The sequence below is a fragment of the Poecilia reticulata genome, linkage group LG8 (assembly GCF_000633615.1).
Source record: "Poecilia reticulata strain Guanapo linkage group LG8, Guppy_female_1.0+MT, whole genome shotgun sequence".
NCBI classification, from domain to species: Eukaryota; Metazoa; Chordata; class Actinopteri; order Cyprinodontiformes; family Poeciliidae; genus Poecilia; species Poecilia reticulata.
The window spans coordinates 16,860,804-16,880,406 of NC_024338.1; the positions used below are offsets into that span (position 1 = coordinate 16,860,804).

General features: G+C 39.2%; 2 protein-coding genes and 1 long non-coding RNA gene across 3 annotated transcripts; 1 reads left to right on the forward strand and 2 right to left on the reverse strand.

Moving 5' to 3' along the window:
- Nucleotides 1-571: 571 nt before the first annotated feature.
- Nucleotides 572-8,503, forward strand: LOC103468901 (GTPase IMAP family member 8-like). The gene is made up of 5 exons (XM_008416289.2): nucleotides 572-1,389; nucleotides 1,465-2,151; nucleotides 4,969-5,682; nucleotides 6,364-7,017; nucleotides 7,749-8,503. The coding sequence occupies exons 1-5, from the start codon at nucleotides 1,365-1,367 to the stop codon at nucleotides 8,372-8,374; spliced, it is 2,706 nt and encodes a 901-aa protein (XP_008414511.1). The 5' UTR covers nucleotides 572-1,364; the 3' UTR covers nucleotides 8,375-8,503.
- Nucleotides 2,994-5,227, reverse strand: LOC108166465 (uncharacterized). Its single transcript, XR_001776827.1, has 3 exons — nucleotides 5,149-5,227; nucleotides 4,917-5,051; nucleotides 2,994-4,677 (listed from the first exon to the last, which is right to left on the reverse strand). It is a non-coding gene; the product is annotated as an uncharacterized LOC108166465 (long non-coding RNA).
- Nucleotides 8,504-10,556: 2,053 nt separating the features above from the next.
- On the reverse strand, nucleotides 10,557-19,539 carry LOC108166467 (putative cyclin-dependent serine/threonine-protein kinase DDB_G0272797/DDB_G0274007). Its single transcript, XM_017306076.1, has 8 exons — nucleotides 19,398-19,539; nucleotides 19,180-19,314; nucleotides 16,728-16,841; nucleotides 16,440-16,551; nucleotides 16,049-16,356; nucleotides 12,963-13,043; nucleotides 11,977-12,049; nucleotides 10,557-10,831 (listed from the first exon to the last, which is right to left on the reverse strand). Exons 4-7 carry the CDS (start codon nucleotides 16,503-16,505, stop codon nucleotides 12,016-12,018), a joined length of 489 nt encoding a protein of 162 aa, XP_017161565.1. The 5' UTR covers nucleotides 16,506-16,551; nucleotides 16,728-16,841; nucleotides 19,180-19,314; nucleotides 19,398-19,539; the 3' UTR covers nucleotides 10,557-10,831; nucleotides 11,977-12,015.
- Between the last annotated feature and the right edge of the window lie 64 nt (nucleotides 19,540-19,603).

The window sequence follows — 19,603 nt, forward strand, 5'->3', positions numbered from 1 at the left end:
AGACATGTGATGGTCAGTACTGCAGGTCACAAGGAGCCCTGCTGTCATGGCGATAATCCAAAGGCAATTTGATTTCAACAGTGAAGAACAACGCATCAGAAATAAGAAAATAATCACATGTATCAGTGTGTGTCACTACGCCTCTTTGTGTAGCGTAGCAGTTTATTGCAAGTGCTAATCTTTAATTAAAATATTGCATGCAATTTTCTCTCTCGATCTTGAAAGTTAGGGTTGCATCGAATAGGGAAATTTTTACATCTATTATTTAATTTGAACGCAACGAATGAAAAACAAGTCGAATCCAGTTCCTTGTGTATTATGTAGATTAACAGCCATGTCATCTCGTGGAGGACAGCATGCGCTCTCGTGACTGTACGCCTTTTTTGGAATCAGAGAAACTTGATGTTAATGTAACAAAGCGTTTCTTTACTGAGCTGATATTTTAAAAGTGAAAATAACTCCAAACGTCAGATTAAATTCTCAGTGGTTTCTTAATCAAACACTGGTAGAAATATAGAAAATGAAGGAAAACTGCAGTTGATAATAATTTCAAAGATATATCCTCCTTTATTGTCACATTTAACATGTAGAAATAAGTTTGTTAATCTCCAATAGCTGAATAAAACAGAAAGCTTCAGTGTGATTTAATATTAGACTGGGATTAAATACAGATTGTGTATCTGGTTTCAACTGAACTCATCACAATCCTGTCGACAGTCCTGTTCATGGCAACTTTCACGCTCAGATAACAAATAAACAACTAGATCTGTTCTTATACCTTTATTTACTGGGGTTTGGACAAATCCAACATCTTCTGCTAGAAGCTCCACTGGTCGATCGTTTCACTTATAACAACAGGAAAAATATCTTCTGAGAGGTGAAAACATCTGAAAACAGAACTTTTATCAATACTAAGACATTACTGACTTAAAATAAGCTTTTATATCTGAATTAAAAGTTATGCGTAAGTTAGTTCCTTATTATTTCTGGTGTACTAATATATTTGGACTGGAATCTAGAGAAAAATATTTGGTAAGATTTAGTTTTTGCGGTGCCGAGTCCAATGAGAACGGATTAGTAGCACTTAAAACCAACAGAAAATGTCTTTTACTGTCTGGCAATATTTTAATTAAAACACATTTCTCTCTTCTCTGCCTCTTTAAGGTACGTATTTCTCTGTCTACCAGCTGGGAGGTGTGACTGATTACTCATTACAGACGACCTTCGGACTCATAAAATCTACAAAAAACCCAGCCTTTTGTTGTCACTCCTTCAGTAGCAGACTTTGCTTTCCAGATGACGAACCTGGACAAACAAACGAAACCTAAAAATGTCCGACTGTTTTTAAATGTAACAAGTCTGAGATGGCAAAAAGCAAGCTTTCAATATGTAAGTGTATGTACTTTCTATTTGTTGTTTTTTGAGAACGTTCCGGTGATTGGTTTTGCTGTTTTGCTTTGCCAGGGGATTCGCTGGGAGCGTCACAGCTACAGATTGTCCTTCTTGGAGGAAGGAACTGTGGGAAGAACTTCCTGGGGAACCTGATCCTTGGGAAAGAGGAGTTTGTAACCAAGGAGAGGACTTCTTCCTCTCGGAGGCTGGGAGCGGTGGCCGGGCTCTGGCTCACGGTGGTGGACACCCCCGGCTGGTGGTGCGACTCCAGCGCTCAGGACACCTCCAGCCTGGTGAAGAGGGAGATCATAACCAGCGTCTCCTTGTGCTCTCCGGGCCCTCACGCCTTTCTGATCACGGTGAAGGCGAGCTCAGTCTTCTCGGAGAGGCGCCGGAGGGCCGTGGAGGAGCACGTGACCCTGCTGGGCGAGGGGGCGTGGGGTCACTGCATCGTCATCTTCACCTTCGCTTACAGGTTCCAGCACACACACCCAGAGGAGTGTGTGGAAAGAGGCGGGGAGGCCCTGCGCTGGCTGGCTGAGAAGTGCGGCCGGAGGTGTCACAGCGTCGTCCTGAACGATGACGGCGACGTAGCGGAGCTGCTGGTGACGGTGCAGAAACTGGCTGCAGAAAACGGAGGCCGAGTGTTCGAGGTGCAGGAAAAGGTTTTGCAGAAAACAGCGGAGGAGAAGAGAGGAGCAGCCGAGAAGGCCCAGCTGAGGTTTCTGAGAATGAAACGGCAAAGATCCCTCCTGAGGGGTGAGTCCCACAAAAGCTTTAGAAACGTTGAAATTCAGATCCACATTTCAAATAATGTCAAGCAGCTCACTGTAAAACATTAGAGCCACATTTAGTTGTGTTTACCATCTTCTACTCTTTGAGACAAATAAATTTAGAGTTTTAGATTTAGTGAAAGATAAGTTCTTAGGTTAGCACTTTAAAAAAAATGAAAGAAGAAAAAGAGTGGGAACTATTTCCCAGAATGCTTAGCGGCATGTTTTTGTTTCCTGAGGTGGAGTTACATTGATCTGAAACGTTTATTTTTATGTTCCGTTCACAATAAATGTTTTAGAGCTGAATTTATTGTGATGTTTAATAAAAATTCATTAACAGATCAGATATTTAAACAAGAATTACAATAATTCTGATTAAATTTAAAGTTTATTAAATAACACATTTATTTGATACATTTATTCTACTAATATTATATTAATATCAAATCATATATTGTATTAAATAATATTAAATAATACATTTATTAGATTTGATAATACATTTGTTTATTATTAAATAAATTAACCATTTATTTAATAATAAATATATTTAATAAATGTATTAAATTATTAATATTATATCAATATTAATAGAGTATTTTTACTCTATTATTGTGAGTAAAAATAACAGAAATGTTGCTCTTTAACTGGGTGAAGGAACGTATGGTGAAATAATTATTTGGTTTAAATTGCAGCTTTAAGTTAAAACTCAGAATTCCAAATTAATGAACTTGAAAAACAATGTTTAGACAACTTTTCTCTTGCTGTTAAATCAACTTCATGAACTTTAATTCCTGACTTAAAACCAAAACAGTTTTCCTGTCGACTTTAACTTAATTTTCAAGGCAGCATCTGGACTTTTATTTTCAAGTTAAACCAATTTGAAATGTTTTACAGTGTGCATTTCCTGCCTTATATGTGACTAAATCTTGTTTTGTCCCAGTTCATCCTCTGCAGCTCTAAAATAAACAGCAGAATTTTTTTACTGCTTCTCTGCTGGATATGAATCTGCTGCTTTCCTTCCTGTTTTGCATTCAGACGTTTCCTCAGCTTATCTTCACTGCAGCAGCACATGAAACCCATTTAAAGATGGAAAACAAAACTTCCTCATGCATGAACAGAGAAAAAGCAGCTTTTAGCCTCAAACCTGTGGGAAACAGAGAAATGTGGTCATTATGTAAATGTTTTATCTGAGAAATCTGGGAGTGCAGAAGAGGACATGTTGTAAATATGCTGAACAAAACCCAATAACACAACTCTATTACTGCAAACCCCAAGTTCTTCAGAAATACTTTCTTTTTATAGGCTCAGAAGAATATATAAGCTTGCAGCTCAAGACACAAGATCAGAAAGTCGATAGGAGCCAAGATTGGTTACATTTCCCTGATAAATGACTTTTAGAGACAAAACCCTGAGTGCTCTCTTATCTTTTTTACATGACATTTATATGGTGAAGATCTTTAAAGTCTAACAGTGTTTATTCTGTACGCTTTATCACTGTGCAATCTTTAAGAAAACACTGAGAGGAGGAGGACGTGGTTAATGTCACAGTGTCTTAATGTTACACTGTGACGGTGGAAAGAGCTTTACTGGTGTCATCAGGAAGTTTAAAGGTTAAAGTTTATGTTTTAAAGCCTAATGGACACAAAGCTCTGTCCAGAACAGTGAACCACATCATTCAAGGTGTGGGAAAATATTTATTAACATTTTGTAAAACAGAACAATATCTTTTTTTAATGTAGTTTCAAACAGAAAATGTTTTACTCAGCCCCTAGTGGCTGTTGGTGGTAACACACCTGAGGCCGATTTTAATTACCAACAATTTATTTCTTTATCTGATGTTTATTTACAGCCTAAAGCTGTAAATACATATGAAATGATAGGTTTATCTAATTAAAAACACTGCTACGTTTACACAACTGAAACTGAAGCATAAATGTCCTCTATTGAACATTTATTAACTATAGTTTTTATTTGCAGTGCATAATATAAGTTTTTGCTCTGACACATTGAGCAAATATTCAAAATAAATAATCTAAAGCTATAGCCTAAGACTCAACAGTCCAGCTTTTATGTATCAGCTTCTATATTTTGATTTTTCAACATCCTAAATACATGTATTAGTCAATTTGAATTTTGAATTTCTAAGAATGTAAGAATGCCGTTTATAGTCAAGTTGCTTTGAAAAATGCTAATATTTTAAAATGACTAACTATTCCTGTAACCCTGACTTAAAGGGGACCTATAAGGAAACATTTTGTTTATGTTTTTGTATTTCCATCTGTGTCTCAACTGCCTATAAAAATAAAACACCCCACCAGTTTTTGGTAATAAGTTAAACGTTTTTTGGTGTCTGAAAAACGAGCCATTTCAAAATTCTCCAAACTTTTGAGTCACAATCCACAGACACTGTCCCGTTACCTAGCAACGCCAGCTGAGCTCCACCCGTCACCTAGCAACCCAGCATGTTTGGTCGGCTGATGTTACCGCTGTACGCACCGCATAATGGCTGCTGGAAAAGACAAGCGTTTTGTTGACATACAATCCAGAAACAACTTGTTGCATTCTTGTTGGTTGTGCAGGAGGCTCTACTTCTGCTTTTCAAAGATGTATGGTTTTTAATTACACATTTGCAGCCATTTTCACATGCAAGTGTGAACTTTGAGTGACCAGCAGCAGCTTATGTGGATTTAAAGTGACAGAGGCCATAAAACAGACAGAACCTAATGTTTAGCATAGACCTGTACCGACCTTTAAGGCAAAGAAGTCTAAAATCATCCCTCTGCTCTCTTTGTGCTTGTAGAGAAGTTAAGGCCGGTCACCACCATCCGCCTTGTGCTGCTCGGGGCGAAGGGTTCAGGAAAGACTTCAGCTCTGAACACCATCCTGGGCAGAGGAAACAGCAGAAGACTCAGCAGAACTGCTCAGTGTCGGGTTGGAGACGCTGTGGTGTTTGGCAGACAGGTGACCGCCGTGGACACACCGGGCTGGTGGATGAACTACTTCTGCAACGAGACTCCCCTCTTCGACCAGAGGGAGATGGTGCTAAGCTTGTCCCTGTGTCCTCCGGGGCCTCACCTCTTCCTGCTGGTGATCCGAGCGGACCGAGCTTTCACGGAGACCCACAGGAGAGCGGCGCAAGAACACCTGGAGCTCATCAGCGAGTGGGTCTGGGCTCGCACCATCCTGCTGTTCACCTTCGGGGACTGGCTGGGCGACACCACCACCGAGAACTTCATCGAGAGCGAGGGAGAGCCTCTGCGGTGGCTCGTGGAGAAATGCTCCAACCGGTACCACGTTCTGAACAACAAAACCAAAGGAGATGGGTTTCAGGTGAGAGAACTGATCGGGAAGATTGAGGAGGCGATGACGTGTGGCTGCGACGGGAGCTGGCATTACGAAATAGAGAGGAGAGAGTTGGAAGAAATGAAGAGGTGGATGAAGGAAGAGGCGGAGAGAGCCGACGACCGGCGGAGGAGGAAGGAGAAACAGAGGCTGGTGGCAAAGTCTGAGCTGGGTGAGTTAGAGAAGAGAGGATTAAAATAATTCAGACTTTTTTACTGTAAACTCAAAATTTTGACTTTAATCACACAATTATTTTCAGATTTCAGATTTTTTTCCTGACAGTTTTGACAAAAGTCCCAGAATTCTGACTGGAACAAACTTCCGGAAAACTGAAAAACAGCCGAAACAGAGAAATGTGGTTATTATGTAAATGTTTTATCTGAGAAAACATTTACATAATAACCAGTGTTGATTTAAAGATTGAAAGAAACGTAAAAAAGGCTAAATTTAGAGATTAAAACTTAGAATTCTGAGAAAAAAAAGTTAGAATTGTAAGATTAAAATGGGATTTTTAACAATATAGTCAAAATTCTGGGAAAAAAGTAGATTAAATTTAGATTAAATCCAGAAATTTGAGAAAAAAAGTCAAAATTCACAGAAACGTCAGAATTTTAATATTAAAGTCAGAATTATGAAAAAAAGCTGATTTAAAAAAAATTAAATTCAGAAATGTGAGAAAAAAAACGTCAAATTTTTGACATTAAAGCCAAAGTTCTGAAGAACAGTCAGAATTTTTAGATTAAATTCAGAAATATGAGGAAAAATTAAAATCAGAGTTTTGGGTACATCTGGTAAATATTTAGTGCTTCATTGTTGAAATGTTTTGATTTAATACGAAACTTTACACTGACAGAGAATCTGGCTCCTCTGCGAGAGCTGAGGCTGATTCTAGTTGGTGGCAGGAAAGGAGGGAAGAGCTCCTGTGGAAACACGATCCTCAACAGACACGACTTTCCCACCAACAGCCAAACCGCCTCCTGCTGTGAAAACCAGTGCAGAATCGAAGGAAAGACCGTCTCTGTGCTGGACACTCCGGGTTGTTTCCCCGTAGCCCCAGACATCCTGAGGACTCCTTCGGCCTTCCTGTTAGTCGTCAACGTGAGCTCCTCGTTCACGGCTCTCCACCGGGAAGCCATTGAGGAGCAGCTGGATGCCGGGGGAGACCAGCTGTGGAGCAGAACCGTGGTGCTGTTCAGCCACGGCGACTGGCTGGGAGACACGAACCTGGAGCGACGCATCGAGAGCGAAGGAGAGCCGCTGAGGAGGCTGGTGGAGCGCTGCGGGAACTGGTACCACGTTCTGGACAACAAGAACCAGGGAGACGCGGCGCAGGTCCGGGAGCTCATCCAGCTGGTGGAGGAGATGCTGGCCACAGAGAGGCGGGTTTGTAAAGATGACCAGCTGTGGAGGCGGGTCGGTTCTGCAGGGGAGCAGCAGAATAACGTGATGCTGCGCAGGAGGATTCCAAGGAAACAGATGAGCAGAAGAAACCGACTGTCTCTAGACTGTGAGTCAAACTTTATACACACAGAAAAACAATATATTCAATTATCTAGGTTCCCTCTTTAAATAGCAGGGAGACAAAATCATGTAGGCATGACTGTCTGTAAAGATACTTTAGATATTTTGTCTGGAATAGAGAAGTAATGAGAGGAACGTGTATTTTAGCTATGAAAGATATGAGGTAATTAAAACATGGTTTACTGATAGCTAAGTACAATCAGCTGTGAGATGTGTAAAAAATAAAACTTTACTTGATCTGAACTGAATTGAGGATTTCTATAGAAGATTGTTGCTCCTCTCCTACTAGGAAAATGTAACTTTTACAGATTTCAGGTTATGAATCTTTTCCAAAAAATATGATTACTACTGGCATGCTTTCTGAAGAATCTCTTTTTATATTACCTTGAGGGAATAAAATGAATTCATATTTTGGAGATTAATGTCCAAAGTCTACAGAATAACATGCTGTTGATGTAACAGGTCCAGTAAGGACATTTTGAAGTAACTGGAAAAAGGATAAAGTTTTCTATTAATTCAAATAAAAAAATAATTTAATGATCCAAAGGGAAATTAAATGTTACTGTAATGTTTCTTGAACCATCAAGTGACACACTGATCTATGCTGATGATAGAAAGAAAACATGCAGTAAATTTAAACCAAATCAACATGTAGCAGATCCTAAGCAGATTCATTTCTCCTGAAATCACGTCACATTTTATGATTTTTATTTCCAGCGGCTGAATCTGGATCCTCCTCGTCTCATCCAGAGGAGTTAAACCCAACGCAGGTTGTGGCTTTCCCAGCCAGAAGAGCGAGAAGGCAGTCTGGGTTTGTGTTTCCGGAGCGGAGGAGCTTGGTGTTCCTGTCTGTGCTCAAGCGGAGCTGGTCGACGATAGAGTTACCGCTCAGGTTCCCTTCCCCTCACAGCCTCATGCTCTCACCACGGCAGCAAACGATGCTTCTGGTTTCATACCAGAGTCCGTCCAGCTGTTCCTCAGAGGAAAACCTCGTTAGCGTCCGTTCTCTCTGCCACCCGGCGCTGAGAGAGCGCGCTCTCCGCAGGATGTGCGAGTCCGGCGGCCTGCAGGCTCTGATCGACCAGTGGGGCCACAGCAGCCTGGAGGAGCTGGAGTCCTTCATCGACTCGTACTTTGAGATGGTGTGGGAGCGAACCGTGGGCTCGTTTCAGGCCTCCGAGTCCGAGCCTCCGGAGGACGCCGTGGAGGACGCGGCCAGCAGGGATGCTGGAGGAGAGGAGCTGCTGTTATCCATCGACAGGAAGCTGACGAGGCTGGAGCTGCTGGATGAGATCCGCAGGGATTTGGCAGAAGTGAAGAGGAACCTGGAGCGCAACACATGAGCTCAGAGACCAGAGTGCAACGGAAAATTAATATATAAGAAATATACCACATCCATATACAGCTCTGGAAAAAAGAGACCTTAAAATGACCAGTTTCTCTGATTTTACTCGTTATATGTGTATGTTTTATTAAAGTGAACTTGTTCTTTTATTCTATGAACTCAAGCAAAGATTAAGCATTTATTTGCAGAAAATGATAAATGATCAAAATAATTTTAAAAAATGCTTTCAGACCTCAAATAACGCAAATAAAAAAGTTCATGTTCATTTAGAAACAACAAAACTAATATTTTAACTCAGGAAGAGTTCAGAATCAATATCTGGTGGAAAAACCAGGAGGTTTTCAGTGCAGTTGGATTTTCAGCTGTTCCAGAACCGAATCTTTTTTTAAAATGTGTTGTTTATCCACAAGATGGCGCTGTTGTCCAGCAGTACTTTTTATACAGAATGGGGGCAAAATCAGCGGTGGAGAAAGTATTAAACTCTGTGCTTCAGTAAAAGTACAAATAAACAAACACATTAACATTAACACCTCACCTTCCTGGTGAGGTGTTCCGGGCACGTCCCACCGGGAGGAGGCCTCGGGAAAACCCAGGACACGTTGGAGGGATTACGTCTCTCGGCTGGCCTGGGAACGCCTTGGGGTTCCCCCAGAGGAGCTGGAAGAAGTGGCTGGGGAGAGGGAAGTCTGGGCCTCCCTTTTGAAGCTGCTGCCCCCGCGACCCGACCCCGGATAAGCGGAAGAAAATGGATGGATGGATGGATTAACATTTTACTTGAGCAAAGGTACTTTCTTTTAAAAATACTGCAGATTAGTTCATCTGAGTCATTTGAGTCAGTTACAGTTTGTATATTTTGAACAGATTAAATGACTGAAAGCTCTACAGGAAATGCAATGCAGTTCATATTTGAATTGATTAAAATTATGCTTGTGATATTAAGACATCTTAGAAGAGGTGGGATGTGTCACATAATGTGGCAATTTGTTCACATAAGAGTTAAATTCCCTTAATAAAATAATTATATACAAACAAACTATGCATATAAAAGTGTTGTTTGAAGCTGTAATTCTGATAATGCACAGTGCAGTTCATATTTTCTTTCTCTAGCAGAGACAAGCTTGTTGAGTACATGTGTCAAACACGTGGCTGGGGGGCCAAATACGGCCTGCTGTGGCTTTTTATATGGCCCTCTAGATTGTAAATACATTTTGGTTCATTCTGTGCTGAAATATGTTATCAATCAATGCAGTTTTTTATCAGTTTACTGCCAAATTATATCAGTCCCTCCAGTTTCTTGAGAATTATTGTGGAAATTCACACAATGTCAACAAATCCTTGCACTTTTTTGTGCTAGTAAATAATTGGGAGTTTATTGCAGATTTTTCTCAAAAATTATCAAAAACTTTTATACTTGTAAGTTAATTTTATTTATATTGCACATTTTCAGTAACAAGGCAATTCAAAGTGCTTTACATAAGTTAAAAGGAAATAAAATAATAAACCAAAGGAAAGAAAAACAGGAAAGAAAACTAATCTAATGTTTAAATTATACCATACCATACCAACTTATTTATAAACCACTTTAAAACAACCACAGCTGATACAAAGTGCTGTACATCAAAACACAACATAACAATAAAAACAAATAAAAACTCTTATAGTTTAAAAAAGACATACAATTTAAAACTAGATCCCACTCGAGTTGAAAGCCAAGTAAAATAGATGGGTTTTAAGACGAGCTTTAAAAGTGGACAGTGAAGGGGCCTCTCTGACYTGCAAAGGCAAGTCGTTCCATAACTTAGGGCCAGTGACAGAGAAGCCCTGACCCCTCTGAGCTTCCTTCTGGATCTTGGTACCTCCAAGAGCAGCTGATCTGCTGACCTGAGAGACCGATAAGGTACGTAGGGGTGAAGAAGCTCAGAGAGGTAAGACGGAGCAAGATTATGCAGTGATTTAAAAACAAACATAGGAATGAATCCTAAAATATACAGGCAGTGAAAACTAAGTGCTCCTGTTCAGAGTTGCTAAGTATCTAATTCCATTTCTAAACAGTGAGTACTCTACAGTTTCTGATAAAATAAGCTAAAGAATGACTGATCCAATTCCTTTTCTGGGTTAAAAGTACTGAGTACAGTTGTACTGAACAGCTGCTTCAGCCTCAATTGATGTCAGATCCATGATCAATATAGCGAGTAATAAAAAGTTGCATCAATTAATGATTATGACATCATCAATTAATTAATAATGTCAGATAAAAATCTGACATCAATTAAGGCTGACTAATTGATGTCAGCCTTAATTGATGATGTCAGATTAATTGACGTCAGATTATAGTCCATGATGAATATAGCGAGTAATAAAAAGTTGCATTTATCGTCATATTAGCGTTAACCTGATCCTGGATCTGCTGGCTGCAGCTGCAGAGTGAAGGTCTTCTGTTCACTTCTGATCGTTTCTATGGAGAAGGACAAGAATTAACAGGTTACACATAAAACATAAAATCCATAAAGTCCAAAAGAGTAAAAGTTTAACACTCATTAGAAACAACAAATAAACTCAAAGGCTGCTATCATGATGGTTCATAAAGATCTTCTTCAGTTTCTAGCTAAAATTATCCAGGTCAAAGGTCAATTTTCATTCTGCAGGAGAGAAAGTTCATTAACCCAGAGAGTTTATATGTAAACAAGCGTTAACCAGGTAATAGCAGAGATACTTGGTTCTTCAAAATAAAGGCGCCGCATGTTTGGTAGAATCTGTGGAGAGTTTATCAGGAACTTCTTTAACTTTGAAACAAAATTCATGAGGTGGAGACCAAACCTGTAGAGACTAAATGCTGAGCATGGAGGCATTACAATAAACAATAACAGGGTTGAGAAATGATCTGCAGATGAAAAACAGAACCAACTTTATTATGAAAAACAGAACCAACTTTATTATGAAAAACAGAACCAACTTTACTATTGTAAATAGACACCAGAACAATCTCAGCAACATAAGTTAAATTATCTGAGAGTAATGATGCCTTTCAGAATCATAATGAGGGAATAGCATCAAAACCAGCTGTTAGCCTGGCTTCCTGTTTGCCATGGTAACTAATGTGTTGCCATTTTGGTGAAACTGAATCAAAGCTAAATTCTGCCAGAATATCCAGAAAATCCCAGTTTAATCCGGTTTCCTGGTTTTATAAGATTCTTTCCAGATTTTAAAAGTTTCCTTTTTCTTTTACAGAAGCAACACATCTATAAAACATCTGTAGGGCTTTTTGTTCATTTTTCTCCACATATTTATAGTAACAGATTCATTTTGGGGAGATTGTGGTTTTTAATAAACAATGAAAGATAGAATTCAGATGAGTTCAAGAAAAACAAGTCTGGACTGAAACATCAACACATTTTTAAGCCATAACACATTAATCCTAAAATCACAACTGGCTCAATTGTGATTTTAGGATTAAAATCATGCTTTCTTCTCCTGCTGCTGCTTGTTCTTCTTCTTTTGATTTCAACAGCAGCTTGCATTCATTATTGTTGCACTACTCCCATCTATTGAATCCTGCACTCTATTAAATAATAGAGTGCAGGATTCAAAATGTTAACTTACTGCTTGTCCTTGTCCTTAGATGGATCCGAAGACTCATCCTCAGATGGCAAAGGGACAAAATCCTGGTAGGGTCCTAAACATAAAAACAAAATGTTAGTCAGCCATTTTCTTTTCTTACATGCATAATTAGGTGGAAATGCAGTTTTAATGAACTGATCAAAAACTGCTGATGTCAGCAAATGTATTATTTACCAAGAATTTACTTTGTAATTAATTTAAATGTTCTACAGTTTAGCAGTGGTAATACCGTTTTACTCTGTAGATCTATAATGTTGGGATTTAAAGCCTTTATTTATTGTCAGCTATGATTAACTTCCTGTTTCAGTTTTTTCTTTTTACTTTGAAGGGACTACTTCCTGTATTTTAAGCATAACATTTTAATATTTAGTGAATCAATCTCTGCAGACTTCAAATAGCAGTTTTGTTCATTTCTCTCCATATTATTTATAGTAACAGGTTCATAGATCTGTCACGATAACACATTTTGTCAGACGATAATCTGACCCAGAACTTATTGCGATAAACGATAATATTTTTGTTTTGACACAATTTTCAAGTAATATAACAGTAAACAATGACATAAAAATACAAGAACACATTCTCAATGATCAATAAACTTTAAATCCTTATGAACATTTAAACACTGGAACAGATAAACAACAAATAAAATGAATTATGATTACGTCTCTGTAAACAAAATTAAAATTATAGTTAGCTACGCTAACCAAACATCAGGTTGAAGACTTTTATCTTTCAGTTGTTGGTAAAAAAGAGAGAAAAAAGATAAAAACAATAAATCAGGCTAATTAATATGATTGTGTTTCTTTACATTCATCATGCGATAAATTGATTTACAGTATTGTTTATTGTGACAGGCCTAATTTTGAGGCGATCGTGGTTTTCAATAAACAATAGAAGTAACAATGGCTCAGGTTTTATATCTCCTTACATAACAGAGTGCAGGATTCAAAATGTTATTAACTTACGGTTCATCCTCAGTCATTAAGCGGATGAAGTCATCAACCGACATGCTATCAGGTGATGAAGGAGTCGATCCTGGAGGTTTCCTAAACATAGAAACAACATATAACTGTCAGCCATTTTCTTTTCCTCCATGTTTACTTGGTGGTGATGCTGCATACAGGGCTTAAAGTAAAAAAAAATCCTGAGCCTGAAACTTATAGTGATGATAGAAATTAACTATACCGTTGCTATTGCCACAGTTTAATAAAAAGTGTCTTTGAATAGTGCAAACAATTGCTTCAATACAATTAACAAACTAAATACTCAAACTCAAATAAGACTTCAGTACATTTCAACTCAAAACAAAATTTTAAATGTCTGTGCCCTTAAGGTTTGCCTTACAGGCAAAAATCCCTCAACATTAAATAAGAGTCCTTTCAGTCAATGTTTTAGCAAGTAATTTAGAACATGCAACATTACCAACTAACCCAGTGTTTCTCAACCGTTTTTGGACCAGCGCCCCCCTAGCCTTTATCCAGCCCCCCTCCACCCCCAACAAAGAATTTGCAGGTTACTTTGCTCTGACTATTATTTTATTATTAATATTACAATTACTATTGTAGATGTTTTGATTTTTATGCTTGTTTCTGTATTTATCATCAAAAATAATTTCCCAGAGAACAAAAAAGTCATGGGAATAGAAATTATTTTCATAGGTGTCTATAAAGAATGCAATGACGCCTACCAAGTTAAATTGGTAGGCCTAACAGCAGCCAATCAGAGTGGAAAAAATATTCTTGTTTTGTGCCATTTTCTAGTTGTTAAATATTGCACAAAATGAGCAGATAAAAGATGTTCAACATGCCAGTTTAAACTTTGATCTATTTGCAAAACGACTGAGCTCTGCAACATTAAGACATGGATAGAACTGTAACTACATTAATCATGGCTCTTCTTCTCTTCAGTGTTTGTCAGTTTCTGGTGGTGCAGCTCTGTGCTGCCTTCAGGAGAATGGGACATCAGAGTATCATCCATAAAACTTCACCCACATGGCATTTATTGTGCAAACCAGAGCTATCAGTGGAAAAACAAAAGTTCCATATCCTTTTAATGCCATACAAATATGAGACAGAAACATGGATTATATCTTTATATAGATCTGTCTATTGATTATAGATTAATAGTTTTACTGGACAGAAATTACAAAGAACAAATCTGGTTCTTAATGAAATCCTAATGAGTCAAATTGAAAGTGTCATGGAGTCATCAGCCTCATGACATTAACACTGACATGGAAAATAATATTGAAGAAATAAAAATATCAAATCTAATTAAAAACATAAATAAGTAATCAGTTCTTTACTATTCTTGCATTTTGTTCTTCATTCATTTCCATTTAGTTTCCTTTGATTAATATTATCCTCTCTTGGTTTATTGCTATGTCCACTTTAGTTTCTTTCCTGTTGCTAGATTTAATTTATAGTTTACTGACGCTCATCATCAGTAATCTCATCACCTGCTGCGCCGCCTAATCATCATGTGTTTTACATCATGTGTTGATTTTTTCACTGTTCAGCGTCGGATTCTCTGTTTTTATGCCATAATTCACATCTAGTTCGTCGCTCCGTTTTATGTCCCGCTTCTCATGTTTCAGAGTTTTGCGCAATGTGCGCGGAGTTTTTTTTTTTTTTAACTCCCTAAGGTGCAGGGCGGTCGGGAAACATATCGATGGGGAACCGACATGAACCTTTTAAAACAACGGAAACAATTTTTGCATTCTGATTATTGACGTTTAAAAGTGCTGTGTTGTTCTATCACCCCCGTTTCATACCGGACTACTGACAGCACCGTGTTAACGCTATAAAATGAACGCTCTCTATCGTGGTATCATCCATGGAGGGATTTCTTTAGTTAAATTGGTTCATTTTTCAGAGGGATACAAAGTGAGGGTCGTGATTTTAGCTACCAGTAGCAGGAGCGGAGCTTCGCCAAGAAACTAACAGAAGCTAACAAACACTGAATAGAAGAAGAGCTGCCATCGATACAGTTGCAGCCAAGCATGATTTAATGTTACACAAGACAGTTTTACCAAGTTGCTCAAAGTCTAAACTGGTATTGTTGTGCATTTAAGGTGTAAAGTTTACCTTCGACCAAASGCATCCCAGCGCTCCCCTTTTGTAAAAATGTCCGCCAGCGCCCCCTGCCGTCCTCTGAACGCCCCCTGGGGGGCGGTACCGCCCACGTTGAGAACCGCTATGCTAAATGAAAATGTCCTCCTCCTCCTCCTCCTTCTTCGTTAGATTTCTACGGCAGCTTGCATCCATTATTGTTGCAATACTCCCATCTACCTCAAATTCTCGTAATGATCCCAGTACTATAAAAAAGAAAAATAATTCTTTTTCCCCTCAATGCTATTTAACTGATCAACAACATTCTCAAATTTCAATTCCCTATTAAAACCTAATTCAGTTTTAATGGGCGCTTTCTTCTTTTATTTCCAATTTTGACTTCGAATGATTCACTTCCTGCTAAAGAGCCCCCTGGTGGTTGAAGAAAAATCCACATATAAACCACATGGTTCAAAGCTTAGGAAAAAAGTAGCGGCTTATAGTCTGGAAAATACGGCATATGAAAAAAAATCTGAACGCTCTCTGGTATTGTTCAGGGGGCCGGACCAAATGTGGAGGCGGGCCGGATCCGGCCCGAGGGCCGTAGTTTGGGGATCACTGATCTATGGGAATGAAATCCCCCTTGTCAGCCATTTTGTCTATCAGCCTTTGTATCCTTACACACACACGCACGCACGCACGCACACACACGCACGCACACACATGCGCCTGTTTGATTGTAATTATTATGTTATTGTGTTTCTTTGTTGCAGTTTGTTGTAAAATGTTACTAGTTTAGTTACAGTCAGGCAATCGGTCTTAAAGGGACCATTAACAATGTAAAAGTAATAATCCTCCACATTCTGTAACCACTGTAAGTTTAAATAATTTCCTCATCAGGTTCATCAGAAGGATGAACCTGATGAGTTCTGATGAGAGAAATATCCTCATTCTCTAAACACTGGGCAGATATTTAAAGCATTTAAGAAATAATATTTTACCTTTTTGATTTGTGTGAATTATTCTTTCCAGACTTCAAATGTTGTTGATCTTCAAGACGTTTAAGCTTGAGCTCCCTCTCAGCCTCCTGCATGGCCTTTCGTTTGGCCTTTCGCGCGGCCTGCAACTGGATCTCCAGCTGGCATATCACCTCCTGCTGGTGTTGAACTTCCTGTTGGCGTAGTTTAATGTCCTGCTGGTGTTGAACCTCCTGGTGGCGTAGGAGAGCCTCCTGCTGGCGTATGACCTCCTGCTGGTGTTGAACTTTCTGTTGGCGTAGTTTAATGTCCTGCTGGCGTTGAACCTCATGGTGGCGTAGGAGAGCCTCCTGGTGGCGTATGACCTCCTGCNCTGTTGGCGTAGTTTAATGTCCTGCTGGCGTTGAACCTCATGGTGGCGTAGGAGAGCCTCCTGGTGGCGTATGACCTCCTGCAGGTGTTGAACTTCCTGCTGGCGCATGACCTCCTGCTGGCATTGGACCTCCTCATTGGTCCTTCTATAACTCCTATGTGTTTTAAATTTGTAGTGATTCATTCACGAAAATCAAGACTGGACTTAGATCAACTGTAGAACATATTAAAGTATCTCTGCAATCATCTGTTAATCCTACAACCAGAACAGGTTCAGTTTCTATAATTCCTGATAAGCATCACATCGTTTCAGTGACTGGAGGTAACTTACTCAGGAGGAATTGGACGCCGAAAATTGAACTCCAGGTCGATGTCTGTTGACCTGTTGCTCCCACGGGATGCATAACTTTGCGGAGATAAAGGAGAGTCTGATCCTACAGGGCTCCTAAACATGGAAACAACGGATTATTATTTATTTTGTAACATGTGGAACCACTTTTATCTATTGTTTTTGCAAATACACATCCTCTTATTTTGTAATGATAAATATTGCCCCTTTTATACTGGTTGTTTTTATTGTACTATAAGTGGCCGTAACAATTTACATGTATAGTTTGGTGCTCATGTCTACTTTTACTCCACTACATTTTACAGTAAGTATCTGTACTTTCTACTTCACTACATTTCTACAAAACTGTTGTTACTCGTTACATCCAAGTCGCGTTGCTCTTTTTTCCCGTTAGAATCTGAAGTTCAGGGATTTAAGGTGGCGCCGTAAAATCCGAGCAATATCGTAACTTAGTGTCTGTTGTCCCCCATCGCCTCCACCTTTACTTTCACACGGAGCTCCAGACATGCGCAGTAGTTTCCTCTGAGGTGGGGGAAGATATCTGTCTAATCATCAGTAATATAATAGCTCTGCATAAATCATAAGATATGGCGACATGTAAAATCAGCAGCGCTTCGCTTTCACAGACGGTGGGACTTCGTCCAACTTTTAGCGTCACTTGGAAGGAAASCTTAAAGAARGGTAAGCTCCGTGGACGTGATGCTAGCAAAGCTAGCTGTACAGAGACACATGTTGCATCTGCGATAAAAAAAAGTTGTCACTCATGCTCTGAATTATTGTGTGGAGGTGTTGACTGAGGTGTTGCAGATATGGGACAACCCTGTGACCAAAGAGCAATATAGTAGCAATATGACATTCAGGAACGATCCGATTCTTCTGGACGGATCTTTACTAAGGTTGATAGGACTAAAGCCTCACTGAGAGCCGTTCTGTGTTCTTGTAATGCTCTGTGTGCACTGCAGTAGCTATTATTTTATTTCATAAAAAAAAATAAAATAATATATATAGAAAAAATAAAACAAGAACGTAAAAATGCAGAGCATGCTCATTGCTCTTTGTTTTCGTCACTTGTCAGGGTGGCAGACTTAGCAGCAGGAGGGAGGATGAGAACAGTCTCATTCTGCTTGGTTACTTCTTGCTTTATGCGCCTTAGACAGTGTTCATAGTTGAGCGTTGTTTACCTTTAATTGCTATGTTTAATGGTGTAGACAGTTGTGGTTTCTGACATGGGCAATATGGGCAACCACCCAGGGCTTTATTTCTTTAGGGATGACAAGAGACCTCTGGATTGTGTCACAGAGATGAAAGCAAAACAGAATGAGGAAGAGTTTGAATTGATACTGGTTAAATGTATTTCAGCTCTGAGTATTTAATATCTAGGTATTTATGGGGATGTGGATCTGTCAGATCAATTTGAGAAGCAATTTTGATAGGTGCACTTAATTTTATTGTGTCATGTAGCACCGAGTGCTGGTCTTGACTTGATTTGGTGTCTGGTTTGGTGGTCTAAACTGCAACTCTGCTATGTGACTGATTGGTTTTATGTCCTCCACTGCACACCCTTTCAGTTGGATTTTTTTTTCAAAATAAAAGCCACTAGTGGCAAAAAAAAGTGAAGTTCATGTTATGTTAGGACAGGAGACAAGATGTTTCCATTCCTGAAATTATGATGCATAGATTCACATATCTAAGTCTAAACTATGTTACAGAGTAAACATAATAAAACATGCTTTATCTGTGGCATTGTTCATTAAAATGGCACATTTCTAATGTTAAATACGATCGGTTCACTTAATGATATTGCATTAGGGATTAGGTAATGCATTCAGCAGGTACTTTTACTTTTAATACTTAAGTATTTTTAAAAGCCAAGGCTTTTTTTACTTTTACTTTAGTACAAATGTTAATGTGGTAGTTTTACTTTTACTTAAGTTAATTTTTTGAGTATTTTCTCCACCACTGCACAGAAGAGCCCAAAAACCCAAAGACCCGCCTCAGACTGACCCCAAACATTTCTGATGGTCTGTCAGGCTTGGAGGAAATATTCTGTGTTCTGAAGATAAACGACTGGAACATTTTAGGAAAGTTTTTGAGTTTTAAGATTTGAACTAGAATTGATCCAGCAGTCAATCAGTGGTGGCAGTATGATGCTGTGGGCCTGCTTTTCTGAATGACTTTCAGTGTCTGATGGAATCATGAACTCTGATTTTTAACAGACATCTCTGAAGGAGAACAGTTCATGACCTTCGGGTCAAGGTCGTTGGGTTCTGCAGAAGGTCAACGATCCCAAACTCTCCAGCTAGTCGTCCTCTGTGTTTTACAGTGGCCTAGTCAAAGTATAAACTTACATTTCATTTAAGTTTATACTTAAGACCCAGTCATGTTGAATAAAACATTTAAAGTGGACTCAGTAAAACATTTAGAATCAGCTCACCTTCTTACAGCTGGAGGTTGGTCTGATTTAAAACGAATAATGATATCCTTTGACCGATCGCTCCTGAAGGACAAACCGCTGTAACCAGATTCTGCCTCCGATTCTGGAGTTAGTGATGATCCTAGTAATGGTTCCCTGTGAATAAAGATGGTTTGCTACTGTTAATATTGAGCTCTGACATGTAGGAGATAATGAACATTTAGAGATGCTGATCTGACCTCTGAACTTTGCTCTGGTCCTCATGTTGGTGTTTGAGAATGAATTCAGAGAGATAGACTCTGTCCTCCTTTTCAGTGGATTCAGAGGGACAGACTCCGCTCTCCTCACCTTCCTCGCTCTCGTTCTCGTCCTCCTCACCCTCGTTCTTCTCGTCCTCCTCACCCCCGTTCTCCTCGCTCTCGTCCTCCTCACCCTCGTTCTCCTC

Excerpts from the sequence above, each read along its gene's own strand:
- LOC103468901 (XM_008416289.2), top strand. The coding sequence starts at position 1,365 with ATGGCAAAAAGCAAGCTTTCAATAT. Across the intron at positions 1,390-1,464 it reads AAAAAGCAAGCTTTCAATAT|GGGATTCGCTGGGAGCGTCA; the intron begins GTAAGTGTATGT and ends TTGCTTTGCCAG. Across the intron at positions 2,152-4,968 it reads GCAAAGATCCCTCCTGAGGG|AGAAGTTAAGGCCGGTCACC; the intron begins GTGAGTCCCACA and ends TTGTGCTTGTAG.
- LOC108166467 (XM_017306076.1), bottom strand. The coding sequence starts at position 16,505 with ATGCGCCAGCAGGAAGTTCAACACCTGCAGGAGGTCATACGCCACCAG. Across the intron at positions 16,357-16,439 it reads AGGAGGCTCTCCTACGCCAC|CATGAGGTTCAACGCCAGCA; the intron begins CATGAGGTTCAA and ends CTCCTACGCCAC. Across the intron at positions 12,050-12,962 it reads TTAATGACTGAGGATGAACC|GACCCTACCAGGATTTTGTC; the intron begins GTAAGTTAATAA and ends TTTTATGTTTAG.